At 42.9% G+C, this 18,247-nt stretch overlaps 1 protein-coding gene across 1 annotated transcript in view; it reads right to left on the bottom strand.

Moving 5' to 3' along the window:
* Positions 1 to 10,576: 10,576 nt before the first annotated feature.
* LOC139387567 (coiled-coil domain containing 18) overlaps positions 10,577 to 18,247 on the bottom strand; it is a 29,752-nt gene continuing 22,081 nt past the window's right edge. The window contains exons 18-27 of the mRNA XM_071133893.1: positions 17,417 to 17,580; positions 16,994 to 17,207; positions 15,166 to 15,265; positions 14,889 to 15,005; positions 14,642 to 14,710; positions 14,113 to 14,253; positions 13,832 to 13,969; positions 13,151 to 13,363; positions 12,186 to 12,914; positions 10,577 to 10,960 (exon numbers count right to left, since the gene is read on the bottom strand). Coding sequence (XP_070989994.1) covers positions 12,213 to 12,914; positions 13,151 to 13,363; positions 13,832 to 13,969; positions 14,113 to 14,253; positions 14,642 to 14,710; positions 14,889 to 15,005; positions 15,166 to 15,265; positions 16,994 to 17,207; positions 17,417 to 17,580 — 1,858 coding nt within the window. The 3' untranslated portion in view covers positions 10,577 to 10,960; positions 12,186 to 12,212. The remainder of the gene's footprint in view (positions 10,961 to 12,185; positions 12,915 to 13,150; positions 13,364 to 13,831; positions 13,970 to 14,112; positions 14,254 to 14,641; positions 14,711 to 14,888; positions 15,006 to 15,165; positions 15,266 to 16,993; positions 17,208 to 17,416; positions 17,581 to 18,247) is intronic.

Below are 18,247 nucleotides of genomic sequence, written 5' to 3'. Positions count from 1 at the left end.
CAAATTCGACCCGTTTCAGTGAAACCACAGGAAGCGAATGTCCCAAAACAACCCAAAACACGTATCTACACAGCAACCAGCAATAGGGGAAACATCTGTGCTACTGTCTTTGTGTTTGATATCCGATTACAAGAGGAAGTACTTTTGTCTCTCACGATAGCCTCACTATGACAGTGATGGCTGCGAAGCTGTCACAGAGAAAGCTCACTGTCTTTGAAGCACGAGGGGAAAGTGATGTCACTGCAGGACTGGGTGGCAGTCGCCTGGCTGACCGGAATGTAGTGTGCCACACATTGATAGGACTTCCGTTCCCAAAAGGCACCCGAGTCCCTACATAGTGCCCATAAGACTCTGGTCAAAATAAGGGACCCAGACAGGGAGTTGATACAGAGTATTACAGACCCTGAGGGACAATGCAACCACCTCACCACCCTGGCTTTAGGGATTTGCCTCGCTAAGCCACCCACTGTCTGCCATAATATGGTCCGATCGAAATACGCTCACACTTAATAAACGTGTCACTACACATCACTTCACAAACAAGTACTGAAGCATGTGCTTGTTTGTAGCGCTGGTTAAGTAGCTGACGCCTCCTGAAATTGATTTCGACTCAAAATGAACGTTGGACTTTATGACGAGTCCAACGAACCCAATGAACTTGAAAACCAGGCGTAAAAATGCTGATTTGTCTGAGGTTTAAGCCTTGGAACCATGGTTAGTAAAATGACACAGTAATGAATATTCTGCATTCTCTTCAGGCCTTGACTGCTCAGACAGCAATGTGGCTTCACCACAAGCACAACCGGATAAGTATCCCCCTCAACCAAAGACCACTCCGTGGAAGTGTCCAAAACGACCATGATAAGGATATTTTAGATAGAGGGTCAACGACAATACAAAAGGAACACAGAGCAGGCGCATTCGCGACTAACACAGTTGGAAAGCCTTCAACCAAAAGTCAAAGAAAAAGCAGAACATGTCCCATCATGCTTCACCCAACACTCACCATTGGGGAAGGCATTTAAGGACGATTATCAGGAAAAATTTACTCACAATTGAAACCCATTTTTAAATGTCCCCCACATATATGGTCTTTTAAAAGACCCCCAAACGTGAGAGACATTGCGGTTTAAATCTGATTACCCTCCAGAGAAAAGGGAAACGTTCTTGGACAAGGTTCCGGAGGGGAATTACAAATGTAGCAAATGTGCTCAATACAAAAAACAATGTATGAGCTGTTTTTAAAGGAAATGTGTTAAAATAAAACTTTTCCAAAAGAAAACAAAATGTGCTCAATGCAGCTTCACGTACAAATGTAACTCATTTACTCACCCCAGCACAGGACAACGATTTAAGATCAAGGGCCTGATTACCTGCATGTCCACCAATGTTATTTACATGTTGAAATGCCGTAGAAGCCTTAAGACACGGATCAGTGAGCACCGCAGCCATATACAGACAGGTGAGACAACAATTCCGGTTGCTGCTCATTTTGTACAAGCTGGACATCCTATTAGTTCTCCTGAGATACATTGGAATATAAATGGTCAAGATGTCACACAGGGGAGGGGACAATGACAGGAAACTTGTTCAAAGGGAATCTTTCTGAATCCTCTTGGCCTTAACGAGGAGTTTGACTTAAAACCGTTTTTATAGTTTAAAAAAATTGTGCTTTTTAAAAAATCCTAAATGAATAATTGTATGTATGTTACTGTAAATATTGATCACATTCCTTGTGTATAATCATACATTTTGAAACATTTAATGTTAATATTGTGAAACTGTTATAAAAAAATGTACCTGCAGTTTCAGGAAGTGATGTCAGCGAGTACTGCCCCTATATATAGGACCTTCCACCCCCACCTGGGATATGGATGCCTGATGAAGACCTAAGGGTCAAAACGTTGTTATAAATAAATATCACCTGGGAGCATGAGAAGCAGTGTGCGGCATTTTCCTTTCTGTTTTCCCAGGGCATAGCCAGGTAGCCAAAATAACGGCCCGCCCAGCATTTTTATACATGACCCTAAGTATTATGGGATGTTCATTTCTTAATTAACTCAGGAACAACACTCGTATAGAAGCACCTGCTGTCAATATACTCTGTATCCCTCATTTACTCAAGTGTTTCCATTATTTTGGCTGTTACCTGTAGCTTGAATAGGTAGGTATTTCGTTGTGTTTTAAACAAGGAAATTGAAGCTGCCTCCTTGGCGTGTAGGTAGAGCATTCCGGAGCGAAGGGGCCACGTGAGAAGGCCCCGTCACCCATGCTGCAAAAGGTTTGTGGCTGGTGTTTCCACGTTGTTTGAGTCTGATGATCAGTGTATCTTCAGAAGTATTGTATTTAGGTGGATCACCCTTGAGGGCCTTAAAGGCAGTGCTGGAAAAAGTGCTCAATTGCGGTACTTGAGTAAAAGTAACAAATAAAACTAAATACTATACATCAAATCCCTTATATTAAGCAAACCAGACGGCACAATTTTTCATTTTTATTTTACGGCCAGGGGTACACGCCAGCACTCAGACATCATTTACAAATGCATTGTTTGTGTTTTGTGAGTCCGCCAGATCAGAGGCAGTAGGGAAGACATAGTGGTGGAAAAAGTACCCAATTGTCATAGTTGAATAAAAGTAAAGATACCTTAATAGAAAATGACTCAAGTAAAAGTCACCCAGTGAAATACAACTTGAGTAAAAGTCTAAAATGATTTAGTTTTAAATATACTTAAGTATCAAAAGTAAAAGTAATTTCAAATTCCTTATATTAAGCAAAGCATACAGGCCACATTTTCTAGTTAAAAAAAACAAGTATTTACAGATAGCCAGGGGCACACTCCAACACTGTGTTTAGTGAATCTTCCAGATGAGAGGCAAGTGGGGATGACCAGAGATGTTCTCTTGATAAGTGTGTGAATTTGAATATTTTCCTATCATGCTAAGCATTCAACATGTAACTAATTATTTTGGGTGTGTTACGGATACCATCATCCTGTGTGTGTGTGTATCCTGTGTTTCTTTTCTCTCCGTCTCCCCTCACAGGTGAAAATCATCACTCCCCAATCAGTCAACAATCCAATCAACAATCAGAAGACACACCTCCTCCTGTTTCCTACCCTATCACAGTTCCTTCCCCATGGTTTAAAAACCCCATCATTTGTTTGCTCTAGAGCTCAATCTCTTTGTAAATGCCATGTTTGTAGATCTCTGTTCTTCGCTTGCGCTCTGTGTATTAATTAACCTCTCTTTTGTTTGAGCACCTCCATAGCACTTTGTCATCACCTGTGAGTATTGTTTTGGTTATGGTGTTTGTTTGTTGCTGGTGGGAAAAGGGGAAACCAAGACAAGTCGCCCATGGGCATACACTACCCGTAGGTAAACTTTGTTAAAAACACTAGTTAGAACTGGGCGGACCACCCACTGTATTTTTGGTTAGTTAGTTAGCTGTTGTTAAAGTAGGCTAGTCTAGCTTAGGGGTGTTTTTGCATATTTGTTTCTTTCCTTGGGTCCAGCTTAGCCCCTTTTCCTGCTCCCCCCATTACCGTGTGTTTATCAAATAAACCTTGAGTTTGACGGTAGATTTCAGTTGTCCTGGTTATTACGTTCACACTTTTACTTTGTCACTATTATAATTTACATGAGTTATGTTACGGGTCTCATTACCATCCCCCCTAGACTGTCGGGCCAAAAGGGATTCGTAACAGGGTGTCAGGGACAATGTATGGAGTAAAAAATACATAATTTTCTTTAGGAATGTAGTGAAGTAATCTTACAGAATCTTACTTTTGGTCCTGTATTGAACAAAGCCAATGGAGGTTGAATAAAACATGGGCGATGTGAGGTTTTTTTGTGTGGTTCGTGAGCATCCTGTCAGCTGCATTCTGGATCCTCTGGAGTTGAGATACGTCTTACTGGGATGCCAGTCAGCAGTGCATTACAGCAGTCAAGCTGAGATGTTACCAGGGCATGCACAAGCTTCTCAGCAGCCGCAACGGACAAGAAGGGTCCGATTCAAGTTGATGTTGCGCAGGTGGGAAAACAACACATGATGTTGCAGATGTCTGCTTCAAATGAGGCTAGAGTCTAAACACCAAGGCTTCTGCAGTGGGGGAAGCTTTGATGGTGTCATCTAGAGAAAGAAAGAATGTGCTCATCTTGCTCCATGCACTCTTGGAGCCAATAAGCTCTGTTTTAGTGCAATCCATTTTTTAGGAAGTTCAACTGCATCCATCTCTTAATTGCATCTAAACAGTTTGTCAGTTTGGTTGTTACGCTCTCAGTGTCCACTTTTGTCCTCATCAAAACTCTGAAATAAAATTATATGGAATCATATAGTAACCAAAAGGTGTTAAACAAATCAAAATATATATTTTTTTAAAGTAGCCACCCTTTCCCTTGATAACAGCGTTGCACACTCTTGGCATTCTCTCAACCAGCTACACCTGGAATGCTTTTCCAACAGTCTTGAAGGAGTTCCCACATATGCGGAGCACTTGTTGGCTGCTTTTCCTTCACTCTGCGGTCCAACTCATCCCAAACCATCTCAATTGGGTTGAGGTCGGGTGATTGTGGAGGCCAGGTCATCTGATGTAGTACTCCATCACACTCCTTCTTGGTCAAATAGCCCTTACACAGTCTGGAGGTGTGTTGGGTCATTGTTCTGTTGAAAAACAAATGATAGTCCCACTAAGCCCAAACCAGATGGGATGGCGTATCGCTGCAGAATGCTGTGGTAGCCATGCTGGTTAAGTGTGCCTTGAATTCAAAATAAATCAGACAGTGATACCAGCAAAGCACACCCACACCATATCACCTCCCCCTCCATGCTTATGTTGGGAATTACACATGCGGAGATCATCCGTTCACCCACAAAGCGTCTCACAAAGATGGGAACCAAATATCTCCAATTTGGACTCCAGACCAAAGGTCAAATTTCAACCGGTCTAATGTCCATTGCTCATGTTTCTTGGCCCAAGCAAGTCTCTTCTTATTATTGGTGTCCTTTAGTAGTGGTTTCTTTGCAGCAATTCGACCACGACGGCCTGATTTACACAGTCTCCTCTGAACAGTTGATGTTGAGGTGTGTCTGTTACTTGAACTCTGAAGCATTTATTTGGGCTGCAATTTCTGAGGCTGGTAACTAATGAACTTATCCTCTGCAGCAGAGGTAACTCTGGGTCTTCCATGCCCGTGGCGGTCCTCATGAGAGCCAGTTTCATCATAGCGCTTGAAGGTTTTTGCGACTGCACTTGTTCATTGAAATGCATTCCAGATGACTACCTTATGAAGCTGGTTGAGAGAATGCCAAGAGTGTGCAAAGCTGTCATCAAGGCAAAGGTTGACTATTTGAAGAATCTCAAATATAAAATATATTTTGATTTGGTCAACACTTTTTTTGGTTGCTACATGATTCCATGTGTTATTTAATAGTTTGACTTCACTATTATCCTACAATGTAGAAAATAGTACAAATAAAGAAAAATCCTTGAATGAGTAGGTGTTCTAAACCTTTGGACCAGTAGTGTATGATTTTGGTTATAGTTGAACTGAGAAGAGAGGGTCTGGATTTTATGAGCACTGTGGGAATAGGGTGATATCAATAACTGTGCACAGTCCCTGGTTATATTGTTCAACTGCCATTTCAAGTGAGGGTGAGGATGATGAAGTAATTGCACATCAGGTAATGCTTCTGCAAATGAGTGGGAGTGACTGATATCCTCCCGGAATCTGAAATCGGTCTCTTTTTAAAAAGTGCTGGTATTGGGATGGAGACAGTCGAGAAGGGCCGTATTGTCAGATAAGCCCAACCCAGGTAGCACATTTGGTTCCTTGGAAATTGTTGGAACGTACGTTTTTAGTTTCCCCATTGGTTCTGGGATTAAAGCCATACGTTTCCTGAGCAGTAAAACGGAATGTTTTCAAACGTTCTGAGAACGGAAGTGAAAACGTTGCTTGTTCTTGGAACATACATTTTTAGGTTGTTGGGAGGTTCTAAGAACGTTTTTACTATGGTTCCATTAAAGTTTTTTTCTGGGAGGTTTTATTAACGTTCCAAGAATGGAAAACATAGCATGCCATGTTTTTTTTTTAAACTCATAAAAAAGCTGTTCATTTTAGTCTATTCAAACAGATCCCATTTCAAAGGAAACAGGCACTTAATAAGATCAGGTGTGGCCAATTAGTAAGCATGGCCAACCCACCTGAACACACTTAACAAGATAAAGGATAGGGAGAGTTTTGTTGAGGCTGAGAACGGAATGTATGTTTAATTAACATTCTTAAAACGTTCTTTGAATGTTACTAATGTTTTCTTGTGGTTTTTATGAAAAATTATCTTAATGTTCTGAGAACATTACTTTAAATAGAACCATTAGGAAACCTGTAGAAACGTTATGCTAAAGTACTGAAATTCCCACAGAAGAACATTGTTCCTAATATTCTCTGAACAATTTGACAACATGACTTTATATAGAACCATGAGGAAACGTTATGCTGAAGCACTGAAATTCCCACCTAAGAAACATGGTTCTCAGAACATTATGTGCTAGCTGGGAAGTCAACTGACTGGTTTTATATTATTTATTCATAATACTGTGAATATATAGTTTCAGACATATTGTTGCATTTTTTTTCTGGTTTGTGAAAAATTGTTAAGAATAATATAAAACCAGTCTGCACACCACCAAAGTGAATTGGGTTTGGTCTTGCCTCTTGGTTGACAGTGTTGGGGGATCCAAATCAAATTTGTTTCTATTTGTCTTTGGTACTTATTTTTTTATATTTATGAGTCTTACTTTTGTATATAGTTTTAAATGACATGTATTTGTGTTGTTCCAAATGTCTGAATAAAAATGACAGTTAGTGCAGAATGGTGCTTTTGGGGGGGGCGCCCAGGGAGCCATACAAACTAGAACCGCCACTGCATTCAACATTTCTGCATGCGCCATTTCTGAAAAGTCCGCGCACAATACAAAAATATTGAGACGTATAAAAGGCACGTCATACCACGTTCCTCGTTATAACTCAGACCGGCCATAAAACGGTGCACGCGCTGAACGAGCATTACAACTCCACCTGGAAAAAGATTCCTTTGTCTAAATTATTTTAGAATCTAAAAAGAGAAGAGATTTTCGCTCCTCTCACTAATGGTTGCATACTTGTTTATATGGTTGTCCTGTTTTGACTTATTTGTTATTAATCAGCTTTTCATCATATCCCCCATTTGCACAAAATACTTACTTGCCAGCTTGCAGTAGCCGACAACACCACCAGCAGATGTGTATATGCACGGTCTAAATTTTACAGGGAGGCGAGCACATTCTCATGTCAAATTGCATCCTGCCTAAGAACAGCCCTTAGACGTAGTATATTGGCCATATTCCACAGCTCCTCGGGGCTTATTGATTAAATATCCATGACGAGTCCTCTATCTCTATGACAATATATGGGCATTATGATCCTATTGATAATTACTTGAGTGCTGCCAGCTGTGGGCAAACCCAACCCATGGAAACTGTTACGCTACCCTTCATTCCATGACATACCATTTAAAAAAAAAACTTTATGACCAAAATGATCCTATTGACACTTTGTAGTCAGTGTTGACACCAGAATAAATGTCTGATTCATATCGATGCCACAGGCCATTTTCAAAATGAAAAGTTGCTTTCTAGGGGCAGTCGCTCTTTAAAAAAAATAAATAAAAAAAGACACATTCAAAACGAGGCAGGGTTTTCTATTGGAATAGGCTTTACTATCCCACCTCCTCTGTGGCTGAGCATTGTGCTGAAAGCCAAGGGGCACGGCCTGGTTAAGTAGCATGTAATAATTTGGCTGTTGCCAAGTCCCAAATAAATAGCTGTTTGAATTTGGGATGGCACCAACTTCTTCAGTGTAGAATTTGTCATTGTCAAAACAAAATCTGCAGAGTTCTGCTTGATCAAATGACACCCTGTCAAAACCATACAGTACCTTAAAATAGTCAACGTTACAGAGTTCGGAGTGCTCATCACTGAACGGTTCAGTACGATTTCGTTTCTTTTTCCCTCATTAGAATACCTCCATTTTAAGTAGGCCACAAAACCCTTGCCACATATAAAACAATGGTGCCAACAACGGAAGATGTTCTTTTGTAGAGCTGTAGTTTCACTGTCGTAACCGGGACAACCGGTACCAGATGTGGTGAGTGAGCGTGTGGCACAGGAACCACCCACACTTCTCTCTTTCACATCTACCTCAAATCATCCCCGGCCTGCACGAACCACTCTACCCAAGCATTTTCAACCATCTATGAGCTCACTGCAAGAGGGTCCTTTTTCACCGACATGTATTGCTACACAAGCTAATGTCAGCATCTTACAAAATGTCTCAAATTTAAAACGTTACCACACACACACACACACACACAAAGAATGACAACAGTGGGAAGTTAGAAGCGGAAGACAGGGGTTTATGTATACAATTAGGAATTTGAATAGTAAAAAAATGCGTATTAGGTTGCTTCTGCACCACAAGACATTTTCAAAATGTGACCACATCTTTCTTTACTGAGAGCTGCACACAGATCCTACACCTTGCTAATCCACGACAGTGAGAGCGGAAGAGGGGAGGAAAAGAGACAGAGAGAGAGAGAGAGAGAGACACATATCTACACTACAATCAAGTACTAAAACAGCTTGTTAGTGGTGGCTGGAAGAAACAGATCCGCACCCAAAAACTGTTCAGTACAAAAAGATTCACTGATCAAGAGCACCAATTAAAACGCGTCACAGTACTAACATTGTAGGAAAAAAAGGGCCAGCGCTGCTGCTTTTGGAGAAGAGGTTTTTGTTATCCCACAGAGAAAGACATGCAGGCTGGTTGCTAACGGTGATGTCCATGTTCCGTCTTTGTCTGAAGTGTCAACAAACATTACGCCCCCACCCACACACACAGAGAAAAAAAAGGGCATTTTTCCAGTAACCTTCAGAAACAAATGGCACAGGTTCAAACACATACAGGCAGACAAACACACAAAGGCAGACTGTCCAAATAGCAAACCCACATTTGTACACCAAGCATTGTGTTTCGTGTAGCGGTATCGGTTGTGTTTCCTTTTGGCTTGTCATGACATTGATGTTACTCTGCTGCAATTCATTAGGCTTGTAAACATCAATTATACATTTCATAGGTCCCCTATCATCAGTGGAATTTTAATTCAGTAAAATCTACTTTTTCCCTCTTTGTAAAGAAATAACTAGGAATATCATATGTATTCAATTGGTGGGCATGTGTTGAGCACAGAAAAATCACAATAACGTAGCTTACAATCTTGTTAGCGAAAATATTATTTTTCTCTAGTTTGAACTTTCCATCAACTCTAACTTGAGTATTGAACATTTGACAATTGGCTTATCCACAAGAGTTTGGGATGCTAAAAATACTAATTCTACACAACTTTTATTCTTGTTATTTAAATCCCCTCTGGGCGCCCAATCAAATGCAGCAAGTCGGGCTGTCATTTTGTTCCAACATGACCACTGCAAGTTCCCCTTGCAACATGACTCCGCAGTCCAGCACACAGATGCCAAAAGCATCAAAGTGAAGTTCAGGTTTTAAAAAAATTTGCATTTTCTTTTGCTAAAATAAAATGAGGAGCCCCATTTCACACAAGAAGTCATATTTAAATATCAAAAATGTATTCTACTAAAAATGATTTAATTGAATTCAGATTGAAAATAGATAACATACACATTTATACTTAAAAGATATACAGTGAGCTCTAAAAGTATTTGGATAGTGACATTTTTTGTTGTTGTTTTGGCTCTGTATTCCAGCACTTTGGATTGGAAATTATAGAATGACTATGACGTTAAAGGGCAGACTGTCAGCTTTAATATGAGAGTATTTTCACTCATATCGGGTGAACCGTTTAGAAATTAGAGCACTTTTTGTACATAGTCCCCCCGTGTTAGGGGACCAAAAGTATAGGGACCAATTAACTTATATGTGTATTAAAGTAGTTAAACATTTAGTATTTGGTCCCATATTCCTTGCATGCACTGACTACATCAAGCTTGTTGAGTGCATTTGCTGTTGGTTTCAGATTTGTTTCAGATTATTTTGTGCCCAATAGAAGTTAATGGTAAATAATGTATTGTCATTTTGGAGTCACTTTTATTGTAAATAGAAATCAAATGTTTCTAAACACTTGTACATTAATGTGGATGCTACCATGATTACGGATATCCCTGAATGAATTGTAAATAATGACGAGTGAGAAAGTTAGACGCACAAATATCATACCTCCCCCTGCCCAAAAAAACTACTAACCTCCTGTTATTGTAATGGTGAGAGCTTAGCATGTCTTCGGGGTATGATATTTGTGCATCTGTCTCTCACTCATCATTATTCACAAATCATTCAGGACTATCCGTAATCATAGTAGATGTAATCATTGCGTGCTAGGAATATGGGACCAAATACTAAACATTTGACTACTTCAATACACATAAGTGAATTTGTCCCAATACATTTGGTCCCCAAAAATGGTGAGACTATGTACAAAAAGTGCTGTAAATTTTTCAACGGTTCCCCCGATATGGATGAAAATAGCCTCAAATTAAAGCTGACAGTCTGCACTAACTTCACAGTCATTGTATCATTTCTAAATCCAAAGTGCTGGAGTACAGAGCCAAAACAACAACAAATGTATCAATATCCCAATACTTTTGGAGCTCACTGTATATACATAACGTGTGTCTAGGTAAAAGAGCATGAACCTTGGCAGCCATATACAGGGCAAGCCTGAGCTGGAGTGAAATGTAATGAAACCAATTCCTACCAGACAGTCGTGTGGCCTGATGCTTCATTCACAAACACACAAACAAACAAAACCACACACTAAGTCTTCAAAAGTCTAAATGGGTCCCACTATTATACGTTCCCCCGTAGATCAGCATCCACCATCTTTAAAGGTCCCCCTGAAAATGAAAGACCGATATGGATTAGTGAAATAACAGAGGTGTCCATTGTGGGAGAAAATAATTCTGTTGATTAGAGCCTAAACGTAAAACAGCATTACTATACTATTGCGAAGGGGTGAGCTCTTCACTACAAGGACATTGTTTAGTTAATGTATTTATTGCTTATTTATTGGATAAACCAAGTTGTATGCAGAATCCCTTTCATTTGAACCATTCATCATTCCATGCAATTAATACTATAGCTACAATGTCAATTGCACAGAATTGCATTGTTGGAAACGTAGGGCAGGGGTTCCCGAACATTTTTGCTTTGTGACCCACCAATTGAGGTGTCGTGAGTCGCGACCCACCATAATTTTTTATGTTTTTTTAGACACACAGATCAAAGAATAAGAAAAAAAGATAGAATTGTAGGAAATTGGTTTGGAAATTGCCATGCATTTTGACATGGCTGGCTCACGCTCAAAACATTACAACATGAAATGGGGGCTAAATTGTCTAGCTTTTATTTTGCGGATTGTAAATTCTCAAAGATTGTAGGCCATTATTGAAAAATGTATAGGTCCATTATTTTTGCTACATAGTTTTAGTCGTTTTAAGTTCAGACTCCTATTCCGAAAATGTTTTTAATTTAAAAAAAAAATATCAATGTCGTCCCGCGACTCACCTGGACCCCTGCTAGATATGTTCAAGTCGCGTCGAGGACAATTTTAGCATTTTAGCTAACCCTTTCTCTAACCTTAACCAATTTGCCGAACCTGCCACGTTAATTCTCCTAACCTGCTACGAAAAGTCACTTCTGTTAGTCAAAACCGCCAGGCCTGCACCTGAGAACCACGTGGGTTCCGAATAACTTGATCAATTGCACCTCTTCCCTAATTGGTTCTGTATCCTGTTTGGTTAGTTAATTGAGGGGATGTTTGAATACAGGCCTATGACCTAATTATTAAAGGAACTGCTTTTAACAGCAGGTGTGTCATTATTTGAGAGATCATTGTGTGTGTGTGTGAGTGTGTAAGGTGAGCCACAGTTTTCGGTCTGTTTACAACGTTTTTTTGTTAAGAGAGGCAACCGGCTCTCATCTACCTATACAAAAGCCATTAAACAAGCACTAACCATTTCATCTAATCACCACAATTACACATTGCCAATGCTAAAACTACAGCTACGTGTACCACCTCGTTTCATCCTTCGTACCCCAGAGAGAGTTGCTCATGCTAACCTGCAGTGTGAGGGTGTGCTCAGCCTCTCAGAGGCCCGCGGAGCCACAGAGGGACGGGTCCTCCTGCAGGGCCAGCGTCTGGTTGACAAACCTCAGCATGCCCGTCAGGGAGCTCATGTCCATCTCCTCCTGGGTCTCCTGCCTGAGGGGGGACTCTCTCTCCTCCCTCTCCTCCGACATTTTGTCCACCATGTAGGTGAGGGGGTTGAAGGAGAGGTCTGAGGCAGAGGTGGCCTCCAGTCGGCTGAGGCCCTGCCAGCTGTGGTCAGGCTGGTACGGTGTGGGGGACATGAAGGAGGTGTCCCAGGGGAGGTGCTGACCCAGGGCTTCCCGTAACGTGGCCTTCAGGTTCTGAGGGAGATCAAGGGAGGAGTCCACACTGCTGCCCTCCACGGGCCAGTCTGGAGTGTGGGTTTGGGGTGGGCGAGGAGGGGAGTGGTGTTGTATGTGGGGGGGTGAAGGGGAACGGGTGTGAGAGTGAGTGGGTGGTGGAGAAGGGTGGGAGAGTTTGTGAGGGGAGTGGGTGTGAGTGGGTGGGGAGGAGCAGGTGTGTTTATGAGGAGAGTGGGTGCATGAGTGAGTGTGTGGGGGAGAATGGTGGTGTGTGTGAGGGGGCGGAGGGGATGAGGGCAGGGTGATCTCTGGGTGAAGGTGGAACGTGGCGTGGTGGAGCTCTGTAGCTCTCTCCAGACTGGAAATTCTGGCCTGTAGGCGGGTGACTTCGGACTCCTGAAGGGATGAGAAGAGTCAGTCATTCAGTAGCTAGGATTTATTTTTTCCACCAGAGGTGTTTCCATCAACCTGACTTGTTGCGGATAAAAAGTTGTGTGTGACAACGTAGGTCACATTAAAAGCACTTTCACGCATAATTTCCGAATAATAAAAAAAACAAAAAACAACAGAAGTTTAACTTTTCGTCACATTTTCACTTTCACTAGCCCAGTCCCAGGCCTTCGGTACTCTACCTTGATGAGAAGGGCCTCACGGGCGCTCTGCAGGCTGGTCTGGGTGGCGTGGAGCTGGGCCTGCAGGTGGGCCGCCTGGGCCCTGGTCTGCTCTAGCTGCAGCTGGCTCTGCTGCAGTCTGGAGGCCAGGTGCTCCTGAGAGCTCCGCAGGCTGCAGCTCATCTGCTCCGACACCTTCAGGAGCTGGCCCCGTGTCTGCTGCAGGGAGTAGAGCTGGGGGAGGGGCAACAGAGAAAGGCGGAAGGAGGAGAGCGAAGTTACAAGCGCGTACTGTAGGAACTTCAGCAGTTATTGCATGTGTAAAAGGACTGGTGATTAGGGAAATTACGAGAAACAAAGAAGTGAAAGAGGGACTGGGGAAGAGATCGATGAGGTGATATATACAGTAGTGCCCTCAAAAACTCAACTCTGGACCTCGAAGCCAGTTCCACTGCGTCTCTCCCCCCCATTGTTCACATGAGACACCAGGTGGGTGATACTAATTATCAGGTGGGAACAGAAAAACAGCAGGCTTTGGACCTCGTAGAATAACCCTGCAGTAGAGGACGACAGAAACGGAAGAACAGTGGAGAAAGAGGAAGATGGGAGTGTGCGTGTGAGAGAGAAAGAGACAGCCAAATGAACAGACAGAGATGGACAGAGGCTGCATAGACATCCACAGTTCCTGGGGCCCTGTTGTACCTCCTTGCTGTGCTGTTCCCTCTCCTGCTCCAGCTCCTGCTGTAGGGAGGAGATGGTGACTTGCAGTCTGGCTTCCCCCTGGACCCAGCGGCCCTCCCTGGCAGACAGCTTCTCCTCTAGACTCCTCACCTGCGCCTCCTATATGAGACCCAACAACACAGTTAAGGTCATCATCTGGCCATAGAAGAATGAACAGAAATACCACAATTTGTTATTATGGATAAACAGCAAGAATACATGGATTTATTGGGCATTTACAGACAACCAAATTAAGGTTTCACCTTTTCCCTGGCATGTTGAGTGATGCTATCCAGCTCTTCGGTCAGGCTCTCACAGCGAGTCTGTGTGTCCCGCAGCTCTTGCGTTGTTCTCTGCAGCTCCTCCTGACACACACGCAGGTTCTGGCCCTGCCCCAGAGAGTCCTGGAGCAAAAGGTCAAAAGGTTAAATCAGACGGAGCCTAGACGGTCAGTCCATAGATTTTTTTAGAGCATTTACTTTATGGATTATTCCAAATAGACATTAAGATTGTCCAGGGTTCATTCTGTGGTTCATTCAAAAAGGTTCCCGGAAAGGGAACACTGAACAATGCATGATAGTCCATTATGAGGTTATCGATCCAGAAACATCTTGCCAATTGCTATAGCTTCTAAGTTGAATGCTGTCGGTGGTATTTATTTTACTTCTCTGTTCAACCATCTATCTGTCCCTCCATGAGAATAATGATACCGTAAGTATTACCCATCTTTCCGTACTTCAACTTAAGCTTCCATCTATCAACAGATCCATTCATCGCCTCATCCCACCATACCTTCTCGGAATCCTCCTTCCCTTGTAGTTGTGCCTTTAGCAGGTCTAACCTCTCACTCAAAAACGCCACCTGGGGAGGCAAAACATGAGGCGATAGTCAACTACAGTACTTCAGCTATAACGCTATAGCAGAACGGAGAGTACTTGTAAAGGGAATATGCTTTTCCAGGGGCAACAAATGACCCCCGAATTACACAGATGGAAGAATAGAGGTGTGTGTGTGGTGTGTGTGTAATGGGGCCTTTTACCCGCTTGTCTCGGTCTTTGACCTCTCCCTCTCTCTGGTCCAGAGTCTGCTGTAGGGCCTGAACCTTCTTGTCCATCTCCACCTTATGGTCTCTGATGGCCACGTCCAACTGGCCCAGCTGAGGAAGAGGGAGACACGCATATGGAGAGAAGCTCTGGATTTCTTCGCATTCCACTCATTAAAGACTATGACCATATTCAAGTGGAATAAACCTCATATGGCACGCCATGAAATGTTGCCTCGGTTTAGTGTGTGTGTGTGTGTGTGTGTGTACGTACCAGCTGTGCTCTCTGCTGGAGCTCCCCCTGTCTCTCCTTCAATGCTGTGTCCATGTCCAACACCTCGTGGTTCCTCTCCTCCAACTCCCTCTGGCTTTCCCTGCAGCGCACGCACACACGCACGCACACACGCACACACACACACAGTGAAATCACTGTACACCAGGGGCATGTCCTATTTCACACAGAAGATCTCAACAGCTGATCGCAGCTGTGTAGCAGGCATTTTGTTTCACACACACACACGGGACTCAAAGGAAAACTACTTGAGACTAACGCAGCGATATTGTGCATGTTTGAGATCAGTGGTTTAGACTTCAATGTAGTTGATGTGAAAATCCCCTTGCATCCCAAATAACTACTCATTGTGTGGTCAAGACTGGTGATTCTGCGCCGTGCCTTGCTCAAACTGATCCCCCCCCAAACACTTTTTTTTTTAGGCCTTTACTTTTACATACATTTCTTGAATTATATTGCATCAGTGGTTGAGGTTCAGCAATGTAGCTGCTCAATAGGGTTTACAGATCAGGTGTTACTGTGCCTGTTATATGTTTGAATGACAGTGAGAGATAATGCACTTGTAAAACTGTCAAAGCTTCACAATAATACCTAGCCATTACATTCACCTAATTAGAACGTGCCCTTAGACAGTTTGTGACACCGTCATATTGGCTGGTGGCATGTTTGGTGGGGGACAATTGTGTATTTGACAAAGACATTCACCAGAAATGAACTGGTTGGTATCAGACGGAGGGTTTGAATCCATAGCAGACAGATACATGTGATATTATAACTCCTGTTCCGTGTTCCTATTTACACAAAGAGATCATGTGTATAAAATGATTTACGACTCGTTTTATGAGTCCCGTGGGTGCTTGGTATCCGTGTGGGCCGTGTGTGTGTGCCACCAAAGTAAACTGCTGTTTGTTCACTGACTGCGACAAAACCTCAAAACAATACACAATTTATTATGAAAATAATACATTTCAACAAAATAATAGAGCATGATACATATTATGAATGCCAGAGGCTAGCTCAGCCAGAGGCTAGGTCAGCCAGAGGCTGGCTCAGCCAGAGGCTAGCTCAGCCAGAGGCTGGCTCAGCCAGAGGCTAGCTCAGCCAGAGGCTGGCTCAGCCAGAGGCTAGCTCAGCCAGAGGCTGGCTCAGCCAGAGGCTAGCTCAGCCAGAGGCTAACTACACATAGCTAGCCTATTCTCTTGAAACAGAGGCTTTCCCTCGATGATGAGCTCACATCAGGTTTTAGTGCAAAGAAAAGTTACGTTATTTAACATTGCAACTAATGCTCAACAAACACAAATGTGCACAGTACATCATATTTACTTAAATATTTATAGACATATTACATAACATATTATATTTACTAATTATATAATAAAAAGTGACAGTTAAAGACGAAAAAGGTCACCAAAAATCAATTATTCTTAAACCTGACCAAAGAACGTCTAAACATATGACTTTTGATTTCAGTCTTCCCAAATCGCCCGTCAACGAGGTCTCAGACACAAATCCACAGACCTCGACCGGTCAGTGGTTGCCATGGTTACACGGTCCATTGAAAGTGCATGTGACTTCCGGTGTGTGGGCAGGGCTTCTTCAATGATATGAATATCTTTACCTTCAAAACTGCTCTGCATTTTCCATTAAAAAAAATTTGTTGGATTTTTATTTATGTGTTCTGAGTTTATTTTGTTTAGGAAGCATTTCCTAAAGATTTGAGGGGAGATGTGTTCTGTTCAGCAGAGCAACAAATGGACAACCCCGGTCAAGGCCCCTCCCCCCGTCGGGAGGTTGGCAGAGAGAGGCTCACCTGAGCTCGGCCGACAATTTCTCCAGTGATGTCTGTCGTTCGTCTGCGCTGACCTGCGTGCGCTGTAACAGCTCTCTCAGCTCCTGTAGGTTCTCTAGGGTGTCGTGCATCTCACCGCGCACCCCCTGTAGCTGTCCCTCCAGAGTCTCCGCCCGCTGCACAGAGTTCCGCCTGTCCTCCTCGCAGCGGTGGAGCTTCTCCTCCAAGTCCACAACTGCAGGGGGAGGAGGAGGGGAGAAAGGGCTTCCACGATGACTATAGATGTGGTAGAGAGGTCAGTGGAATGCAGACCGTGGCGGATATATACAGTAATCACGAAAAATCTAAATAAAATTGGCCCCAACTTTGATTGAATGAATGAAGAATTTAAGAAAGAACAGAAACTAAAATAATATTCAACCCCCCCCCCCCAGTGTGTTTTACCCGCGTCATTCTTCTTCTCCAGTAGGCCCTGGGTCTGCTGCAGGGTCTCCTCCATGCAGCTGAGCTGGGAGGACTTCATGCTGGCGTCCTTCCGCAGCCTTTGCAGCTCCTGCTCCATGGATGACAGCTCCCCACGACACCGATTCATCTCAGACGACAGCTGACTGGAATACACACGCGCGCACAGTTAGCATACAAGTATCCTAACAAGTATCCTAACACGGACAAGATACATGTACAGATGACATGCAGAGATTCACACCCTGCACTCACACACATCCTAGACACCCTCCATCTGGCGCCTACCGAACTGTGCACAAATGTGCCCGCATTAGGAATCCTCTCAGCAACCTAGGCCACTGCACTACCCGCAAAAAAAATTACAATGGAGCCAACTCAGGTTCTATATGACTTGGACAGAACTAGAGTACTAACCGAGTAACCTGAACTAGAGTACTAACCGAATAACCTGAACTAGAGTACTAACCGAGTAACCTGAACTAGAGTACTAACCGAATAACCTGAACTAGAGTACTAACCTGAACTAGAGTACTAACCGAGTAACCAGGAACTAGAGTACTAACCTGAACTAGAGTACTAACCGAGTAACCTGAACTAGAGTACTAACTGAGTAACAATAACTAGAGTACTAACTGATTAACCTGAACAGTACTGAGTAACCTGAACTACAATACTAACTGAGTAACCTGAACTACAGTACTAACTGAGTAACCTGAACTACAGTACTAACTGATTAACCTGAACAGCAGTACTAACTGATTAACCTGAACAACAGTACTAACTGATTAACCTGAACAACAGTACTAACTG

Source organism: Oncorhynchus clarkii, chromosome 28, assembly GCF_045791955.1.
Source record: "Oncorhynchus clarkii lewisi isolate Uvic-CL-2024 chromosome 28, UVic_Ocla_1.0, whole genome shotgun sequence".
Lineage (NCBI taxonomy): Eukaryota > Metazoa > Chordata > Actinopteri > Salmoniformes > Salmonidae > Oncorhynchus > Oncorhynchus clarkii.
The sequence above is the reverse complement of the archived record's forward strand: the minus strand, read 5'-3'. Positions and strand labels throughout refer to the sequence as shown.